The sequence below is a fragment of the Rhinolophus sinicus genome, linkage group LG15, assembly GCF_036562045.2.
Source record: "Rhinolophus sinicus isolate RSC01 linkage group LG15, ASM3656204v1, whole genome shotgun sequence".
NCBI lineage: Eukaryota > Metazoa > Chordata > Mammalia > Chiroptera > Rhinolophidae > Rhinolophus > Rhinolophus sinicus.
This window is the reverse complement of record NC_133764.1, coordinates 21,508,436-21,530,066: the sequence shown is the minus strand read 5'-3', so window position 1 is coordinate 21,530,066 and position 21,631 is coordinate 21,508,436. Positions and strand designations below refer to the sequence as shown.

General features: G+C 53.6%; 1 protein-coding gene across 1 annotated transcript in view; it reads right to left on the bottom strand.

The window, feature by feature from the left end:
* Positions 1-21,631, bottom strand: part of TMEM132E (transmembrane protein 132E) — a 53,963-nt gene that overhangs the window by 10,879 nt on the left and 21,453 nt on the right. The window contains exon 2 of the mRNA XM_019732627.2: positions 1,110-2,040. Within this exon, the coding sequence (XP_019588186.2) occupies positions 1,110-2,040 (931 nt within the window). The remainder of the gene's footprint in view (positions 1-1,109; positions 2,041-21,631) is intronic.

The following is a 21,631-nucleotide window of genomic DNA, read 5'->3' as shown; positions in this document are numbered from 1 at the left end:
AAGAGAGAACAGCTCTCCTCCATCTTAATTGGAGCAGTTCTTCAGAAAGCTGGGAAGGGGAGCAGGTTTCTCTGAGTCTTCTTTTCTCCAGGCCTACAATCTCCAGTTCCTCCAATTGTTGCTTTTTGCCATCGTTTCAAGTCACTGATATCCTAGTCACCCTCCTCTGGACCCTCTGAACACATAAAGTGTAGTGTCCTATACTAAAGACAACAACACTTGATCTGTGCTCTAATTAACACGGACTAAAGCAGTATGATTATCACCTCCTAATTCTACATGCTCTATTCCTATTAATGCAGCCCAAGAGCTCTGACGACTGACTAAACTCATATTCACATTCAGGTATCAATCACGGAATCAGGCATGATCCTTTCCAGGAGGACTTGAGGTAGTACACTCAGGAGAGAAGGCAATCCTTAAAAAAGTTGGAGGCTAATGGTGATGTTTCAGGTCCTCTTACATAGTACTTGGGGTCAGAGGGGGCATTTTAGTGGGGCCTTTCCTATGAATCACCCAACATGGCTCAAACCACAGATTCCTACTGTGAGACATCATTATATTTTATGGGGATGGGATACAATTTAAGGCATTTCTGAATTTGTGAACTGTATCTTTCTCAGTGTGTAGAAAGAGCTGGGACTCCTGAAAGCTTTCCTCCCAACTCCAGGATGGGGCAAACGTCCCAACACAGGCACACACTCCTGTTCATCTTTTGGCTCCCAGGAAGGAGCTGCTCTCTGATCTCCATTCCTCCTCGTTGGCCTTAGTCTCTTCATCTATAAAATGGGACGGCTGCACCAGCTAATGTCTAAGGCCCTTCCAGCTCCAATTTTATCCTTCTGGACATCCATGCTTGTGAAAACTGATATTGCTCCTTTACCAAGATGTCATTTCTGTGGGATACAAAGGCAGAGATTTCTGCTGCCATTAGACAGATGAGAACACTGAGGCTCCATAAGTGAGGTGTCTTCCTGAGATTGGTCAAGTGATAAATGGAAGAGCTAGGATTAGGATTCTGCACAGGCAGACTGGGTGAGCCCCTCCCAAGGGTCAGATATGCATTTGACCTTGGGAGGGAAGGCAGACCCCGACCCATAACCCCCTACCTGAGTGTGAAATGCTCCACACTGGGGCTGGAGGGAGAGGACGAGTTGGGGGCCAGGTAGAGCAGGATGCTGAGCACTTCCCCTGGCTTGAGGGGCCGGTCGGGGAGGCGTATCATCAGGTTGCTGTCCAGCCTGTGCTCCTGCAGGGTCCTCCTGGGGGGCGGGCGGAACAGGCTGATGCTCCCGATACGCAGAAGAGGGTGCTGGGTGGGGCTCTCTGCCCGGGCCCCCACTCCAACCCCAGGCCCCCTGCGGGTGCCCCCACAGCCTCCAGACGCATCTGGGGCATGGAGAGTGTAGTACAGCTCAGCCTGCTGGCTCTCCCCTGCTGCCTCGGGCTCCAGCCCATCTGGAGACTTGCGCCCGGCGGTGGGCGGTGCTGCGGGGTCAGGGGGCCCGAACCAGGCCAGGGGCAGCTCCGCCCGCACGAGACAGGTGGCCAGGCCCCCGCTGAGGCGGCAGGAGCTCTTGACCTCCCGGGCGTCTCGGAAAGCATGCAGGCGGACACAGGGCAGCCGCTCGGTGATGCCGAAGTCATCCCAGTCCCGGCCGGCCACGTAGAACAGCACCTGGGCCACGGGCTGCGAGGCGGGCACACGGGCACGGACGATGAAGGCCCGCACCTTCCAGTTGACCGTCAGGCGCTCGGGGATGTCCAGGGTGCTGGACGGCTGCAGCAGCTCCCGGGCCACCACCTGGCTGGTGCTGAAGGGCCCCAGGGAGATGTTGAGGACAGGCAACTCCTTGGTCTGGAACACCACGAAAGGCTTGGAGCGCTGCAGGGAGCTGTTGGCGGCGGCAGGTGGTGGGGGCCGTGCCTCCCGCAGGAAGAAGGACAGCCCCTTGTGTGACAGGTGGTAGCTGATCGGCAGCACTGGGCCGGCCTGGGGCCCTGGTGGGCTGGGGCTGGCCAGGTGGGAGCGGCTGGAGGCTGAGGACAGACAGAAGCAAGACCCCAGAGTGGTCAGGAGAGGCTGCACTCAGACCCCAGGGTGCCCCAGCCTCCCACCCTCACACCGGGCCATGCATTCCAAATGGAGCAGTGCTCAGCCTGGCTCTGTGTCCTGCGGTGGCCCAGGGCCAGGCTGCCTGGGCTCTAAGCCTGGCCCCACCTTTGCAGATGTGTTCATTCCCTCACCACTGCTTCATTTCTTTATCTGGAACGTAGGGGTAAAGTTAAGTTTTAGAGATGTTTTATCTCCCCCACATCCTCCTCTGTCAAATGAGTATGAAAATTCTTTCTGCCTTAAGGTGCCATTGTGAGGACTTACCGAAGTCTTGTGCGTGAGGGCTGAGAGCGGGGTGGTGCTGAGGAATTCTTACCATTATCACGGCGCTCGCCGCTCGACAAGCATTAGCTTATTTGATCCTCAGATCAACCCTTTAAGCCAAATATGATTAGGATCTGCATTGATTCAACCAGTTTTCTATCAATAACTTCTCTTTTTTGAGAGCCTGTTCTTACATCTTACAGATAAAGGTGAAAGGCGCTTAAGTAACTTACCCACGTGACGGGCAAAAGGGCCATCAGGATTCGAACCTGGGGCCACCTGACTCTCAAACCCAAGCCCTTCACTGTTCCAGCTGCCTCAGATGGTGCAGAGTCCCCAAGGACCCCATATCTTCCCCCTACTACCTCTATATATACAGGGAATTTGCTCCTCAGTTACCCAAACCCAAATGTGGGCCTTGGGTTTGACTTCTTCCTCCTCTCTGCCCCCTTCCCCCATCCTTACAGGAAGATCCTACCACGTTCTAGCAATTCCACCTCTTGACTCACGAGTATGTCCCAGGGTGACTCCTGTCCTCCATCCCCAGGCCCCTGCCCCAGTTCTGGCCTTACTCCTGTTGCTATGACAACGTAACTGCCTGAGTCTCCCCTCTCCCCAGCTCACCCCCCTCTCTGGCATCCCCCTCCCACACACAGCAGCCAGAGTGATTTGTTTCTCCCAGACACAAATCAGGCCTTGTTGGTCCCTCATTTCCAGCTCAACACCTGTTGGATTCTGTCACAGAACAGGAAGCGCCAAGATGTGGAGGTTTGAGAACCAGTTCTGGGTCTTCCTATGGACTCCTGAGTTGTGGTTCTCGCCTTTGAAATCAGGGTAATAAGAATAATAATAATGCATGTCTCCCAGGACGTCGTGTTGTCATTTGTTTTGTTTTTGAGAATCAAATAAGAAAGCTCTCTATAAATTGTGTAGCACAATGCACATGCGTGTAACTTGTTAAAGAATCTCTCCCTCCTGCTTGTAAAATAATACCAAACTTACCTTGTGCCCGAGCATGGCGTTCAGCGCCCTTTAGAATGGAGCTCCAAGCTCCTTTTTCTCCGGGAATCCTCTTCCCAAGACCCCACTGCCAGCATAACTGGACAACTTCTGGCTTTAGTGCTCTCTGATGCCGCCTTATCTCCCCTCCTTGGCTCATGCTGTGCCTTCTGTGTCAAATTTTCTCCTTTCCTATCTGCACACATCCACATCTGAATCTTCCTCCAAGATCTAGCTTGAATGTCACCTCCTTCATGAAATTCTCCAAGATGTGACCTCACTTTTGGAACTTTCCTCCGAGCTTTGCCCTTTCTGAGGGAGAGTTAGTTATCTACAAGGCCTTGCATGGAACAAGCCTTCAACAAGTCATGGTTGGTCTACACTGAGTGAGATCTCTGTTCCAAGGAGGATTCTCTGAATCAGTGCTGTGGTGGGTACTTGCAGTTTCTGTACATTTTTCGTTTTACCACTGTCAACTAAACCTTGACAATTCCACAAACATTCACACCCAATTCCTCATAAAGGAAACAAGCTAAAAATTCCCTGCCTTTGAGGCTCTGGTGTCTACATCCTATTTTTTTTCTACATCCTATTTTTTTAAATCTGTAGTTTAATTTCCTCATTTAAAAATGAGGTGATTGGCTTGGGGCAGGGCAAAGGCCCTGGGGTCAGTTGTTCTAAGAAGAGTGGCTCCTGTTCTCAGCATGCCTCCTTGGGGCTCCTCCTGAGCAGCCTTTGGGACCAGCTGGGGAAACCATTGGTCCCTGGACCTCTGGGCAGCCCTGCTTTTACCACCAGATTGCTCCCTCCGTTCTGGAGAACTCTGTTCCCAGGCCATCCTTCCCCACTAGACGCTCTGCTGTCCAGCAAGGTATGCTGCTGCTGATGGTGGGAAGCAGGTGGGCAGCTGAGTCCCAGATGAGGACAGGAAGCTGTCTGGAGGGACAGGAGAGCTTCCTGGCTGGTGCTTGGAAGTCCTGCCCCCTCGTTATCCGCTAGAGTCTCTGAGAAGGTCCAGCTGACCCCTGGGGCGAGGCTGGCCCCAAGGTGAGCTGCTTTGAAAGCAGCAAGAGGCAGGCAAACAGGGGTTTTGGGAGTCAAGTTCAAGGCTTCTCCCAGCCACACTCATTGGGCAAGTTGCTTCCATTTTGAGCCTCAGTTTCCACCTCTAAAATTGAGATGGTGACATCAGGCCTCTCACAGGGATGTTTAGAGTTGCTAAAAGACCAAAGCAGAGAGGGGGCACTGCTGGACGTGGTGGGAGGTCCAGGGCCAAGATGGAGAGGGGCCACCATGCTTGTCCCCCTGGGGCTGGAGAAGGGCAGCTGCGGTCAGGGACCTGTAAGTGCTCACTTTCCAGGCTGAGGTGGACAAGGTGGGGACGCAGAAGTCAGAACCACTGTTCTGCCTCATTTACCATCCCCAGGAGACCCCAGAGGCTGCGAAGTGCCACTTGGTCTTTGACCCTCTCCCCATCCCACCCTCGCGGCTGGCCATCTGGATCGCTTGCAGGCACAGTGGGGGCAGGGGCCTCCAGATGGGCCATGGACTCAGAGGGGCATGGAGGAAGGGGTTGGAGAAATGTGTCTGCATGCACCCCTCACCCTCAATAGATTTTGGTTGAATAAGTGGGATTCTCTGAATGAGCTGCCCAGCGCTGACGGGGAGGCTGTGGACTGACAAACACCTCCTCACTGCGGCACCAAAGAGGAGTCGGGATGGCCGCTGAGGGGACAGGCTCTTGGCACAGGGCTCTTGACCTCTTGCAGATAAGGAGACGGAAGGGGAAGTCCTTCTGGAAAGGGAAGCAACTCGTATTAAGAAAACAACTAGCTTTCAGAAACGGGGGCCAAACAGATGATATTGGGGTCCTACAATTTCAGTAATTATGTCATCGTGATGCATAGAACTCCGTCCCATCACCACGGTGAATCATTCTGTCCTCTGGGCCTGGAGGCCTCCTCTGTGGTGGAGTGTGTGTGGGGGTGGTCCCTGAGACCCCGGCACTAATCTCCGCTCTCCCCCTCACTTACTGTGGTGCCTAAAGGAAGTTGTTTGACCTCTCTGGGACTCAGTTTCCCCAGGAGATGGGGGAGCTAGAAGCATTCTGGTGTGGTGAGGGCTGGGAGGAGGAAGGTGAGACTGATGGAGTTGTCAGCAGATCATTTGGTCACGTGTTCAGAGACATTATGTGTGAACGTGCGTGCATACGCTTGTGTGTGCCCACATGCACGCCGGCCTACCTCTCACAGGCAGCTCGAGCCTCCAGACATCATGGAGCATGGCATGGGCTTGGGAAGGAAAAGCTGCCAGAAGTTTCCCCGAAGGACCACAGGTGGGGGAGGGGAGGACCAACACAGCTGAGGCCAGGCCAGGCCCAGGGGTCGGGGAGAGGTGCTTCAGGGGTGTGACTTGGGTGGACGTGACAGGCTGGGCCTGCCTCCACAGAACAGCGGCGTCACACCATCCAGACTGTCCGGGAAGCGCAGGTGCACCGCATGGTCACACAGGCTGGCACGTGCCTGTCCCTCAGGCCCCACAGCCGGTCCTCGGGCTTGGTTCTGAACAAACCTCAGCCTCTCCCCAGACTCCACTGTGTTCCCCCACCAACTGCCCTCGTGCTCTGGCCCAGCTCACCCTGTGGACCAGACTTAACCCTATCTTCCTGTCAGCGGCCTCGGCTCTCCCAGGAGCAGCAGTTGGATTTCCCTCTGTCTACACAGCCTGAGGCCTCAGGAACCACTTGGGTCCAGCTCGCGCTGGGATCCTCTCCCTTGCTGTCATCTCCCTGTAGACGGGGCTTCTCATGTCTTCTCAGGATCATGATGCATGTTCTGACTGAGTTGTGCCCCCCCATTCATATGTGGAAGTCCTAACCCCCAGTATCTCAAAATGTGACTGTTGTATGGAGATAGGGTCTTTAAAGAGGTGATGAAGTTAAAATGAGATCACTGGGGTGGGCCCTAATCCAATCTGATGGTGTCCTTATAAGAAGAGGAGACTGGGACACCGACACACACAGACAGAAGACCACGTGAAGGCACAGACAGGTGCCATCTATCTATAAGCCAAGCGGAGAGGCCTCAGGAGAAACCAGCCCTGCTGACATCTTGATTTTGGACTTGTAGCCTCCAGAACTATGAGAACATAAATTTCTCTTGTTTTAGACAACCAGTTTCTGGTACTTTGTTATGGCTGCCCTCACAGCCTCAGTTTCCCCAGTAAGATATAAAGACACCATAGAGGACAGGGGAGGAAGACAGCTTCATACCCAGGGATAATGATGGCAGCTGAGGCATTATTCCCAGCCCCCTCCCTTGACTGTGCCTGGCATGTGACCCTTCGCAGCTGAGCTGAGCCAGCTCCTTCCTCCCACAACCCTGGGAGTGCATATCCAGCTCTTCATAGCTGGGAACTAAGGACGGGGTGTCTGTGGATGCAACAGGCCTGAACTCCCATCCCCCCAAGTCCCCTCTCCCACCAGCTCCGGGGCCACTTCAGGGCCATGCTCAGTTGAGTGGCAATAGCTTTCGTCCTTCCCTTCTTATTTTAGAAAGACACTAAGGTGTGAATAGAGGCTTCACAGAAGGGCATCAGACTCACTAGTACCCAAGAGAAGACATGCACAGGGGGTGGGGTATGGGGGTCCCTTTATCCTTCCATGCCCAGCCCAGGCATTGCCTCCTCCCTGAAGCCTTCTCTGGTACCTCTCACTGCTATCACTTGGGTACTGCATTGCTGCTGCTTTGCACTGTCCAGCTCTGGCTCTGACTGACCAGGAGCTTGGCTCTGGTATGAGTGTGAGATACAAATTATCAATGAGCTAACTGTCTCATTAACCACTGAATGCTCCCTGGGGGTAGGATGCTGGCCCATGTGCCTTCGCCTGTGCAGAGATCTCTTCAGCCACATCCACCTCCAGACGGCACATACACTTTTGCCTTTCCAACTGGATTAGGGCAGACACTGTGTCTGGACCAGCATTGCATAGTGCAAGGTGTGGCACACAGTAGGTGCTTAACGAACGTCAGTTCTTCTCCTAAGGGGGAGAGTGGATGGGCAGACGCTCTCTCTTTTCATCTCAGGCTGGCCCTAGGTGTCTGGGAGCACAGCAGGGGCCTCTGGTCACCCCCAGGTTCACAGCTTCTCCCCAGGCACAAAGGCCAGCATTTCCCCCTCCCCTGTTGAATATATAAATTAATCTGTGTGGAGGCTAGGGCCAGGCAGACTGGGGGTGGGGGGCACCTCTGGCCATCTCCCTGCTTCTAATCAAGATCAGATGCCTCCTGCTTCTACTTCTAATTGTCCCCAAATTAAAACTAATCGCTTGCAAATAAGAAAAAAAACGATTGTCATTAGCTTTGGTGAATTTGAGACTGAGGGGCACAGCAGGCCATGCCAGCCGGGGCTGAGGGTGCTGAGCTCTGTGTGTGTGTGTGTGTGTGTGTGTGTGTCTGTAAGCACCACACCAGATGTCAGTGCTTGGGGATCCTTCAGCACTTGCTCCTGAACTTGCCTGAACTTAAGAATCCGCTGGTGCAAACAAAACAACAGCAACAAACGATTCTAGGGCCACACCCCAGGCTGACACAGTCGGAGTTACCAGGGGACAGACCTGGCCATCTGTATGTTCCTCAAGCATCCCAGGCCCTTCTGTGGTCATCACAGAAGTTTGGACAACACAGGGTTAAGCAGGGAGGTTTGGGAGATACTGAAGGGATTGTGACTCGCACAGCATAACTCGGGGATGCTAACAGTGAGTGAGCTAGTGCACAGAGCCTAGAACAGTGCCTGGCATGTACAGGTGCCACAATGACGAATGGATGAATGAATGAACGAGAGGGAGCAAGAACCATGGTTGGTGCAGGTGGTGAGGATTCTAGGGGCCATAAGGTCCATGATCAAGAGGCCAGGGACGGACTCTGCCCAGTGACCCCTCCCAACAGACCTCCAGGCCCATAGGATAAGTGTGACTTAGAGGGGACCCTCGCTAGCCCAGGAGAGCTGCAGTGGAGGCAGCTCTCCACTGAGGGTGCGTGGCAGAGGCTCTGGCTAAGAGGAGGGCTGCCTGGGTTCCAGTCCTGCTCTTCCTTGGCTAATGGCTAGATGTGACCTGGGACAAGCAAGTCATTTCTGCACTCTGGACCCCTGTTTCCCCACTGGCGAAATGGGAAATTATCAACCAATATTCTAATTACTGCAGAGTAGGGTGTTGAAGTGGGAAAAACGCATGGCTTGAGAAAGGTTCTTCTTTTTGTGTTTTTAATTAGCAATACCTGGTGTTAGTAACAGTTTCAAGAAATGAGGCATTCACATGCCCCGCTGTCAGAGGGCAAACTGGGTAAGCTTTCTAGAATGCAATTTCAAAATATGTTTTAAGAGCCTTGAAAATTTTCTTGCTTCGTGCCCCAGTAACTCCCCCTCAGGGAATCATTAATAAGCAGAAATCGGCTCAGATTTATGTAGAAAGATATTCACCACAATGTTATGTTTGTTTGTAAAAAATTAAAAACAACCTAAGTGTTCAAAAGCAGGGTATGGTCAAATAAAAGAAAAAGCCTAAGAATGGATATATGCAGCGATTATAGGTCAAGTTTTTTTTTTTTTTTTTAATATTTACTGGGAATGGCAAATACTCACAAAATAGTTCGAACTAAATAAAGCAGGGTGAAAAACTGGCAGTACTGCTTGCTACCAATTTTATATAAAAAATATGTAGACTGGGAGGAAATAAATCAAAATGCTAATGATGGTTACCTCTGGGGGGGTGAGGATTATGGGTGATTGTTATTTTTTACTTTATGCTTTTATGTATTTTCCAGTTGTCTGCAGTGAACATGTACTGCTTATAAAATTAGAAAGAAAACAATAAATGTCATTAAAAATAAAGGAAAGTGTTTGAAGCTGTTCCAAGAATTTAAAAAAAAAACCCACAAGAATATATATATTAAAAAAGAAAAGAAAAAGGAAGAACCTGTGTGGTTTGAGAGCCACACAAACTCACATTCAAATGCCAGCTCTGACACTTCCTAGCTGTGTAACTTTGGGCAAGTTGCTTAACCTCTCTGAGCCCCGATGTCCACACCTGTCAAATGAGGATAATGGAACCTATTTCATAGAGTTGTCATGACTAAATAAGCAAATTGCTTGGTGTAGTTCCTGAAACGGAGTCAGTCCTTGTGTTCATTCATTGATTCAGTCAACACTTATTGGGTATTTCGTCCTGAGAGGAGGGAAGTGCTGGCCTGTTTTTCTCGGGCATTTGGTGCACTGTTTAACTCACAGCAGGTCCTCTGTTCATGTCTGTTAAGTGAAATGGGACAAATACAGAGATGACAGGCACACGAAGCAGAGTGTCCCAAGCACCTTGAATGTGCCACTGAGGCTGGAAGGAATACTAGTTGTTGGGGGCCCTGGAATCTAGCCCAGGAAGCTCTGCCACTGACCTGCTGTGTGACCTTGGGCAGTTTCCTCCCATCTCTGAGCCTTAGTTCCCTCATCTGGGAGAGAAGCGGATAGTCCTTGCCCTACCTGCTGTATGGGCGACCTAGACGTGAGAAGGGGACATGTGTGCAGAGTCCTGGTGGGTTCTGGACCACACCGGGGTCAGCTGGATAAAGGGGAGGTGACAGCTGGGTGTGGTGGGCCTGGACATTGCCCCCCACACTCACCAGGACAGGGCCTCCCAAACATCCCAGGTGCCATTATCATCACAGAACCACTCAGCAGTATGGGTCTTGCACAAGGAGGTCGGCCAGGGAGCCAGCGGCGGCCATAATCCAGCCCCAGCTCTGCTCACCAAACCTGCTCACCAAAATTTGCCATATACATTAGTGCATATAGACATGTCCCCACCCAGGGCTGGAGCTACGGTAAGCCACCTCTTGGAGCAGGAGCCCAGCAGAGGAATGGGGGCCTCCCTGAGGCCTCGGGCCTGAGAGAGATGCCCACCCCCACCAGAGCCCCTCCATAGTTCCTTCCTCCACCTTGCTACCCCTTTCCAAAGCAGCTCCCCTGGGGCATGGCTGTGTCTCCCCCATCCACCTGGAGGCTCGGCTTTCCTCTGGCTTTCTGTCCTCAACACGGAGGGCCCCTCTGTGCCTGCAGCCTGGGCTGGGCTGGGCTGGGGGGGCAGCAGAAGCTCCAGGGCTAGGACTTACAGCCAGTGCATATGTAATAAGTAACCGTTCCTGCGGGGGATGCATGTGGGGTATAGAGGGGCAGCTGAAGCCCCCAGAGGCTGTGAATCCTGGAGAGGCAGCTTTCCAGTACCATCACCCACCCCACCCTCCCCCCTGGCTAGAACACCAAGTTGGAAAAGTAAATTGGGGGGAGGGGCTTGTAGGAGGGAGAGACCCCTCCCCCACTTTGCCCTACATCCCCTCCCAGGAAACTTCCTGCCAGCTTATTCCCAGCAACACTCGGTATTGGCCTGGCTGGGTCACTTCCTGCCATCTGCCTGGGAGCTCCCTCTCTCTTAGCTGAAGGGATGTCAGGGTTCCTTCCCCACATTTTACAGATGAAGAAACTGAGGGTCAAAAGGCTCCCATCAGACGGGCTCTGCCATTTATTAGCTGTATGATCTTGGGCAAGTGGTTCAGCATTCCACTTTCATTCCACTTCCACTCTTTTAGCCTGGCACACAGCTAACCCTCTTTAAATGTGAGCTACTGTTTGGGCGTTACTACCATCATCATCATTAAATAAATTGAATTAAATTATTATCATCATCGGGGCCCCGAGAGCTCTGAGACCCAGTGACTGGCTCCCACCCCCACCACGGATGAACCCCAACCCTAATTCTCTGGAGGGTGACTTGCCTGCCACTAAGGGCAGGAGTCCTATGGCTTTCTTTTTTCCTGGCATCCAGCATAGAGCCCTGTAAACAAATGAAAGGATGATTGGGATGGCCCTGGGAGGTTGTGCCTGCCCACACACACACACGCACACACACACATACACACACACACACACACACACACACACACACACACGCCCATGCAATCTGTACCAGTCTTCCTCTACAGACACCCTGTTATCCTGGGACAGCTATCCTAACCTTGGCCACTCCTTTTGCTCTCTCCGCCTAAAATCCTTCTCTCCACCAGAAAGGATGCTGCTGCTGAACTATGACCTCTCACCTTTGAGAATAAGGAAGGAAATCAGAGAGACTCGGAGGAGTCACACAGGAGGGGAGGAGTCAATACTGAATGAAAGCAGGAACCCTGCTCAGCTAACTCCAGGACTAGGAAGGCTTCCCCGGAGCCCCAAGGAGGTCCAACGACCACAGGACCCTAAGAAGCCGCTGCTAGAACAGCCCCTGGGAGCTGGACCTGGCCATCTAGTCCTGCAGCTGAGGCTCAGAAAGGGAAACCCTACTCGATACACAGCAAGGTGGACCGGGGACCCATGGGTACCAGGCCTCTTGTTTCCTGGCTCCCTGCTACCCCCAGGGACACTTTCTTGCCAGCTGTGTAGCCTTGCCACCAGAGCGAAGAGATCCCAAGGGAAGACCGAGGAAAGGTTTCCTGGTCCTGAGAGACTGGCTGGGCCAGGGGTCACCTCTTCCCCTCCAGCCTCTGCTCTTGTGAGATACAGAAAGCTATACAGGGCACTGGGGTGCAGAGCCTTGGGGCCCATGGCAGAGGGGGAAGGCGAGAAGGGGAAGCTGAGGGGGTGATGTAGACCCCCTGGGGGCAAAGGCCTCAAGATGTAAAACTCAGGATGGTGGCCCTGGGCTGGAGTGGGCCCTGGGCTGGAGGCGGCCCTGGGCTGGAGGGGGCCCTGGGCTGGAGTGGGCCCTGGGCTGGAGGGGGCCCTGGGCTGGAGGCGGCCCTGGGCTGGTGGAGCCTGGGGCACGGAAGCAGGGTTTGTCTGGGGAGGAATCCAGGAGAAAGCCCCTTCCCCTCCAAGTGCACATGACCCTGGCCCCTCCTGGGGCTGCTCTGGGAGCTTTCCCTTGTGAGTTGTGAGCGTGTCTGTCTGTTGGTCTGTCTGCATCTGTGATCTCAGGAGTGGGACTGGAGGCTCAAACAGGCTTATGAAGACAAAGAGGCCTTGTATTTTCAGGCGAGCATCCCTCACCCCTGGGAACGGCTCTTTGATTTATTTCTGAAAATCGGAAGAGGGCCCCATCCTCACCCCTGCCTCCAGCAACAACCTTTTGGCCCCAGACCACGGTCTGCCCATCTGTAAGAGGCCTGATGTGAGGTCGCTTTTGTGATGGAAAGGGTAGGGTGGGGGCTCAGGGATGGAGGAAGAGGGGTCAGGAGGTTCATTTGTCGACAGGTCTGGAGTCTGCCAGTGGCTATGGGATGGGGGACAAAAGGATACTGTTGGAGTAGCCCCTTGTTCCTGGTGGACTGATAATGCTACTCCGCCCTGCTGTCCCCTGCCCAACTCAGGCCATGGGAGGCAGGACTTCCTGCTTAGCTAGCCCTGTGGGAGCCCCCACCTTCACCCCCAAAGCACACTAGCTTCCTGTGGGGCCTAGTGTCTTGGATTTCAGGAAGACCATGAGCAAATCGGGCAGTGACGCCACACGGAAGGGCTCATGAGAAGGGCCACTGGAGACAAATGCCAGCCTTTGCCCATCCAGTCCTCTGCAAACACACGCTAGGGCCCTTGGGGAAGGGAAGAGGGAAGCAGCCAGGAAGTCACCCTCCAAGGGAGCAGGCCTGGGGGAGGCCCCCACCCCCGGGGCCTAGAAACCCAGCTCGACCTACTCTGCTGACCTACCTAACCAGACCTCCCATTCAGGTTACCAGGGAGGGCTTGGGGGAGAGGGAGAGGAAATACGGCAAGGAGGCAGAAGCTGGGGGTGGGGGTGCTGAGAAAAGGCGAGAGAGAAAGCTAGTCAAGAAAGGGGAAGGGAAGGGAGAGGTAGAGAAAGACGACAAAGAAAAGGAAAACAGGAGGTGCGAGTGGAGGGTGAGAAGCGGGGGTAGAAAAACCCCAGGCTGGTAGGGTGGCCAGTGGGATACAAGAAGGAAGTGATCAGGGGCAGGGGGTGAGGGTGAGGGTAGGAGGGAGGCCGGAGGGGTGGCCCAGGCCCCCTGGGGACCTGTGCAAACCTGTACAGCCTGGTCTGGGAGGCCAGGGAGCGGCAGCAGGAGCCGAGGGGGAGGGGGCGGGGGATGGGGCTGCTCTCAGAGTTACACTAAATGACTAATGTGCATTATCCTAATTATAGCGGAGCAAGCGGAGCCTTCCCACTGGTGCAGCCGCCTGCATCTCCTAATAAACAATTAGCTGCAAACAACGAAAAAAGAGAGAGAGAGAGAAATGTGCATGCTAGAGTGTGTGCCTGTGGTGGGTGGGGGTGGGTTTGGAGCTGAGCCTTGAGAGGGCCGGGCCTGGGGAGAGCTGCTGAACCACATTACCCCTCCAGCCCAATCTGCCCCATCCAGGGTCTCTCTTGTAGCAAATAGCAGGGCCCTACAGGTGTAGGGTAGGCCAACAGGGACCCAGTTCGTATTTAGAGGCTGCTTATGGAGTGCTGGCACTGGGCTAAATGTGTCACACATCCTCACAATAATCCTAGGAAATAACATTCCTGTTTTTGCCAATGAAGGAACCAAAGCTCAGAGAGGCTAAGAGTCTTGCCCAAGGACACACAGCTGGGGTTAATCCCCATCGGTCCTCCTGATTTCCCTTGCTCGAGGCTCATTTACTGGGAGCACTGGAGCCTGGAAGTTGGGGACCAGGTGTATCGATCCACCGAACTATCTTCCTAGACCTGCCCTGGAGGTGAGCAAGATCAGGAAGATAGGCCCTTCTTGCTGGACCACAGTGCATTTATGCAAACCATCGCCGATGTTTTGACGACAGAACTGAGAGATGAGCCTTCTTCGATCCCCATTTTCGTGGAGGTCAACAGGAAGATATTTGTCGGAGGTCCTGGAGGTTTAGTGGCAGAGCAGGGTTTAGAACTCAGACTCCTAATCCCCGAGGTGAGGCTGGGGGTCATGGGGGCCAAGGCCCAGTTCAGGGAGTTTCTGGCTGGGGAGGAGAGAGTGAAACAACCCACAAGGAAGGAGCAGGGCACATTCCAAGAAGTCAGGGCATCCACCTGTGGAGGATGGGCCCACAACTGGCCTCTTGCTGTGCTTTGAGGCTTAGTGCCTTTCCCTGCCTCAGTTATAAGTTCTCTAGTATCTTCACCAGAGTCTTCCGTGGCCCTAGCTCAGGCCAGGTAGAAGGAAGCCTTGAGAACTAGGTGGTTGGGTAGGGAAGCCCGCTTCCTGAGCTGGACCCTAGGCTGGAATGTGTGTGCACTGGGGGTGGGGCAAACTCAGGGACCACGGCACTGCCACCTGCAAGGAATGACTTGGGCCTCAGCTCATCACCTGTAGAATGAGGAGGGTGACCAACTTGTCTTGGCTTGCTCGGGACTGTCACAAATTTAATACTGAAAGTCCCTCAGTTCCGGGCAAACTGGCACAGTTAGTCACCCTAAGAAGGAGTCTAACCCTCCCTCTCTCTCTGCCCCACAGGGTGGGCACAGGGCCTAAAAGAGAGAGCTGCAAGGTGTGCAGGGGTGACCATGAGGCCTGGGCCAGTTTCCCATGTAGGGGGGTGGGGGATGAGAGCCTGGGAGATGAGATCTGCCTGCCAGCTGGGGATAGACTCAGAGGATCAAAACCACAGCCTTGGATCGTCACTTAATCTTCAAGCCTCAAATTCCTCATCTACAAAATAGGGCTAACAAAACCTACCTACCTGCACACAGGTGTTATGAAGAGAAAGTGCGGGACTCCGTTCAGAGCACTCACAGAGCCTGGCTCACAGGTTTCTCCCCCTCTCCCTGCATCTCCCCCAGGGGGCCCCTCCCTGATTAGCTCTGCCCTACCTTCGCTGCCACTCAAACCCTAGCCCCATTGTATCTGGTTTTACTTGGCATCATATTGATGGATTGGCAGTCATCTAGCTGATGATCCTTTGGCATTTCTAACTCAGTGCTGGACAGGGGTCTTCAACACCCTCTGGTTCAAACCACTCACTTTACAGATGAGAAGATTGAAGTTCAGCGAGAAAAACCCTGCCCAAGGTCTCACAGCTGCCTCCTGCCCCAGGCACTACTCCGCCTCATTGCAGTTCGGAAGGGCTGTGGGACGCTTCTCTTCCTGCTCCCCAGTCCAATATTCCCATGAGTGTATCCTTCTTCCCACAATGCTCTGCATTATCTGCCCCTACCTGCTTCCGAGTCATCTTCTATTCTCTAACCAACAGGCCTGGGTCTGGGCAGCTCCAGCCATGCTCTCTCTGCTTTCTGTGCCTTTGCACATGCTGTTCCCTCTGCCTGCTATGCTGTTCCCCACATGCTCATCCTTTGACTTCTCCCAGGTGTCGCCTCCTCTATGAAACCTTCCTTGACCACTGCTTGGCTGGGTTAGGCTGATTTCTGAGCTGCCCACTTCCATCATTCTACACTTTTCTCTCTACAACAGTTGTGGGTTTGCAGGTTTGCTTTCTCTTGGGTGGAGCCTTGCTGAGGGCAGGGACCGTGCCTTTCACCAGGCAGCCTGACAGCCTAGGGCTTGTAACCAACACTCAATAAAGATATTCAACAAATAAATATTTATTCAGCCCCTTTTCTGCTCAAGAACCTGCTGGGAACTGCCAGGGAGACAGAGATAAAGAAGATAGTTTCTGCCCTTAAGGAATTTGCCAGCTAACCGGGAGACCAGATGAGTACACAAATAACCACACTAAAAGGTAGGATGTGCTGCAAGGCTTTGGAGAAGTACAGAACTCCGGGATGTTCTAAGAAGAGCCAGATGCGAACCCAAGAAATGCTTGAAGGAGGAAGAGTGATTAGAGTCAGGTCTTGAAAAGTGGGTGGAAATTCAACAACTGACTAGGTGTGATGAGACTTAGGCTGGGGTCAGGGACGTTTCAGGTGGAGAGAACAGTGTGGCAAATGGGCCAGGGATTAAAGGAAGCGTTGGACTGATGGGGTGGGGAGGGTGGCACCAGGGGGCAAAGGGCTTTGGGTGCCAGGTGAAGGAGTGTGTGGATTTTGTCACAGGGGTTTCCAAACTGTATTCCTTAGAGCCCTGGGGTTCTGTGGAGCTGTCCCAGGCCCTCCATGGGATCCTGAGCAGCTTTCGTAGTCATAGATTTTCACATAGGCTTCTATATGAATAATAGCTCCTATGCCTATAAAAGTTTATCCATGGTGCCACAGGCAAGGGGAGCCACTAGGGTCCTGGAGCAGGGGAGTAACACCATTAGGTGCTGCCTGGCCTGTCTCCCGGTCTCCATCACACACACACACACACACACACACACACACACACACTCTCTCAGACAGGAGGGCAAGAGCAGGGGAGATGGATGAAGCTGCCATTCTGAGTGGCTGATATGTGGCACTAGAAGCAAGTGCTATAATTAATGCCTGAGCTGATGTTATCTCAACAACCTGGCAGGTCATTGGCGCAGCTGGGAAGCAAAGGGCTCCCTGTGCCACCAGGCTCAGCACCCAGCATCCTGAGGTGAAGGGGCACCTCTTCCCAACGTCCACCTCCCCTGGTGACCCTTCTGCTTACAGTGACCTTCTTCCTCACCTCCCATCCCCATTCCGCTCCACTCCAGTCCATCTCATTTTCTTTCTCACATTCCTTCCTTCTTCTGGCTTTCCCCAGGCACCTACTAAGAGGCTGCCGAGAGCAGAGCAGACGGGGTTGCTTCTCCTCCAGCCCCTGTGCAGAACTGAGCAGAGGCCTCTCCAGACACCCCACACTCCACATCTGGACCATGCCTTCCCCACTGCTGCTCACTGCGCTCCACCCGCCATTTAACTAGATCCTGAAATCCTGCCTCCTCCAGGAAGCCTGTCTGGGCTGCTATAAAGGAAAGCTGGTCAAGAGATTCTTATTTCTCATGCTGAGGAGTGTGAGATGAGAATGATGCTGAGTGAGTCCACACTCGGGGAAGAAGAGAGCCGTGATTGATGAATGATGTCTGCTGTGAGTGTGGACGGGGAACCGGTAGCTTCTATGTCACGTCCTGCCATCCTTACCCTCCTGACTCCAAGTGTCAGATGGGGTAATCAACTAGATATCAGATTCTGATAGAGGCTGCACAAGAGCAGATGATACCCTCTTCCACGCTAAGGCGGCCCACTTCCCCGTCTCTGCTCAAGAGATCTGCTCTAACTCGCCTGTGGTCTGATCGCCCACCACTGGGTCTCATTGCCAGGCACCTCCGGTCCTCCTTTCTGAGAGGAAGTGACAAGAAGACAGATAACAGAGTCCCATTCCCAACCGTTCTTTGCTCACTCCAACAGGGGGGCGGGGGGGGGCGAGTGTAAAGTCCGTTTCTGAAGGTCAAAGTTCTAACTTCCTGAGTGCAGATGTGCTAAATGCTAATTCCGTCTTGGGGCACACAGTTAACAATAATGACAATACCATCCCTTGAGCTCTTCCAGGTGCCAAGTGCTTTATGTGCTCTCGCTTGCCTTCTCCCACGAGAGCATATATCCATTATCCCAATCTTATACAGAAGGACGCTGCAGCCTAGCCATGTCCAAGGTCACAGCTAATAGATGACAGATCTGGAATTCAAATCCAGATCTGACTAGCACCAAAGCGTTTGCAAGGCGTCCTGGGGAAGAGATCTGTCTGTTGTCCCAGGAGAGTTATGTGTCCTCCCCAGGTCCCCTACCGGGTCCTCCTACCAGGGCATCTGTTACCTCACGCACTTGTCCCTCCCTGTGGTCTGCGGCCCCTTGAGCCTGTGGACAGTGATTCTCATATCTGTGTCCCCAGTCGCCAGCTGACATAGAGTAAGTTGTCTTTAAATATTAGTTGAAGATCAGTGAATGGAATTTTGGGGGAGGCAGACTTAGAAATAAAAATGAGTTGGTGATTTCTTGGGGTCAGGGCAGCCCAGCAATGGAAGGGCTGCCTCGTGGGGACAGTGAGCTCCCCATCCCTGGAAGCATCCCAGCCACTTGAGATTGATGACCTCCATTGGGAATGCTGCACAGAGGCTTCTAAACAGGCAGAGAGTTGGCCTGGATGACCTTCCAACTGTGAGACTTTGTGAGGCAGCCACACCCTTGCCATGGCCTTGGGGCGAGTGGGATATACTTCTCCATCTCCTCATTTGAGGCTTGGCCATGGGACTTGCTTTAGCTAATGAGATTTTAGTGACTGGGACACATAGAGAGGCTTGAAATGTGCTTGCATGTTTGGGCCTTTTCACCATGAGAAGCCTCAAGCGGCACCTGGTCCAAAGAGGATGCAAGAGTTATGGACAGACCAAGACCCAGCCAGCAGCTTGGAGCCCAGCCAGCCAAGCCCAGTCTAGAACAGCCATACCTCAGACACCCATGGGCTCACAAGAAAGCAATGCACATTGTTTCATATCACGGACTTTTGGGAGCGGTTTGTTATACGGCATTACCGTGGCAATAGCTGGCTAATAAATCTTTCCTGGATGCATGGAATCCTGGTGCTGCTGAGGGGCTTGGAAGGACTGTCTCAGCCTCTCTTCTGCCTGTAGACAAGCCCACAGCTTCTTGGAGGCTCAGGGCAGTCCCCTGTCTGTCTGTGGCCCAAGTGGGACAGCAGGATGCAGTAAGGCTATTCCATTGCCAGGGGTGTATTTGGGGGAGGCTGGCTCACTGAGGCCTGTTCTGGACGGTGAGGGAAGGACCCCCATAGGAGCTGGCCTAGAAAGGGCTGCCCCTCCTCCTGCCCGAGCCCACCAACTGAGAAGAGGCTGCTGAGTACCCCTGGCCCCCTTATTCCAAAAGGAGACACTTGCTGTGCCCAGCTTTGAAGGGCCACGTGGTTCTGGAGCTGGGCTGAGTCTCACTCATCATTTGGTTCATGCTCTGAGGGCCCCAATTGCCCGTGTGACAGTCGGGGATGAGGGCCCTGAGTCTGCTCACTTAGGGCTTCAGGGACGATTGCATAAGGAAATGCAAGTAGCTCTTCAGGCAGAGGAAGGCAGGCACATCCCTCTCAGTGCTGCCTACAGGTCCGCGGGCCCCTGTAGGTGCACCCATTATCCCGGGCAGCTGTGGGCAGCTGGATTACAGGCAGTAGAGGTCTGCTGCTCAGGTTCTGGACTCAGAGAAACCGGGCTTTGAATCCCAGTCCTGCTCCTTTCCAGGTGTGTGACCTTGAACAAGCTGCTCATCTTGTTGAGCCTCAGTCATCTCTCCTTTACAACGCGGACCACAGTGACAGACACTTCATGGGGTTGCCGTGAGGATAAAATGCAAGTGCTACTCATGGTGCTTGGCACAAAAGAAGTGCTCCGTAATAAATGTTAGCAACTGCTATTAATAATACATCATTCTCGTTACTTAGGACTGCATCTTCCGCAAAATGCATGCCTGTATTCAGTCCTTCAATGACTTTCCACGTGCCCCGTGTGGCACAGAGAGGTCACAGCTGGGCTCTGAGGGAGACAGACCCACCGGCAACTAACTAAGATGCTGAGGAGAGATGGAGACCCCTCAGTTGGGAAAGTGAGTGGTTTGCCAAGAAGAACAAGGGGTTGGGGGGTCAGTGTGACAACCTGGGGATTTTGGGGGCGTGGTGAGTTCAGATGTGATGGACATCTGAGTGGGGGAGCACACTGAGTGTGTGTGTATTTTGTGGGGTGAGGGCAGAGAGGCAGATGATGACACAGGAGAAGGGGCAAGGCCAGATCATGGGACCCTGATGTCACTCGGCCGAGCTTGGAGGATTCCACCCTATACACAGGAATGAGAGATGGAAGCCACTGAAGGTGAGGGGTGGTGGTGAGGGGGTCAGCTTTTCATTCTGGAAAGAGCTCTCCTGGAGGTGGCCTGCAGGGGAGAGCCTGGGGCCAGGTAGAGCACTCAGGATGCCATTGCGGGGGTCTAGGGAAGAGACTTGGGGCTCTATGGGACCCCTCTGGGCCTCAGTCTCCCCACCAGGAATAATAGCAGGTGGCTGAGCCGGCCTGTCCCTGGGTTCCTTCTAGTCCTGACAGCCTCTGCCCCAGGACTCTGGTGGTCTGTCTGTCACCCTCCAGCCTCCCGACCTGGGGGGGCCTGGCAGCCCCAGGCTGGGAAATTTGAAGTTGTACACACTGCAGTGCAACATAGCTTATCCTCAAAGGGGGTGACTCAGAAGATGACTGGGAGGTAAAACTCTCCTCCATTCGTCACTGGCCCAAACCCCAGCCCTCACCCATCCCACCTTCTGTCAGCCTAGATGCAGCCACCAAGATGACAGTGCAAGAACTTAACACTGGGAAACTACCGCTGGGCCCTGCACAGGCCGTCTGGTTCAACCTGGTCCTTTGTAAACCAGGCCTCAACTAGGGGGACATAGCCTCCAGGAAGACCTCCTCGTGCAGCTGGCTCTGGTGTTTTGCACCAGCCCTTCCAGGAAGATCTCCTGAGAGGTGACTCACGTCTCTCTGCAAATAGGCCACAACTTCCCTCCCACTTGGCCCTGCTTTCCCATCTTCTGCCCTTGGATTTACAACAAGGTTACACCAAAGTTTACACCAAAGAAAGCCCCTGGTTACAGGATGGATGAAGGAAGCTTTCGGTGGGATCTTGAGTAAAGTTTGACTCACTCCATGGTGACGCTGCCTCTGCTAGGGCACTGCTCCCAGATTCTCCTCTCCCACCGACCTCCCCTCAGAAACCACAGCCATGGGCCATGCCCTCACTCTGCTCTGACTGTAGATTGGCTCCATGGGGATGAAATCTGAGCTGCAGCCTCCTGCAGGGACGCTATGAAGCTTTGGATCTTGCTTGTTCCTGACGGTTTCTGAATGTGGTAAAGTGTCCCACCGGCTCTCACTGCTCAGAATAGAGACAGAGAGGGGGCACTCCATTTCCCAGACGTAGAAGAGACAATCCCCTTCCCCTTCCACCACCCCCACCCCCACCTCCTCAGTACATCCATCAGACGGGACGGGAGAGCTGTAGGGTCCTGGTCCAACTTCCTCTGTAGGCCTTGCGATGCTCGAGATGGGGAAACGGGCCCAGAGGAGTGAAGGCGCCTGTCTAAACTCACCCAGCTCAGGGTCGGTCTGGGGATCTGGCCTCTGACCCTGTGTTCACCTGAAATGCTGCTGCTTCCACCCTTTTGTGGATGAGGCCAGGCCCCGCCTCGCTATGCCTATTGTAGAGACAGGCTCGTGACTCACACAACCTTGGAGCCATTCTGTCCTGGAGGACCCCTAATTGCTCATCTGTGGAACAGGAAGGAACCCTGCCTGACCTACCTTACAGGATAGCTGCAAGGATGA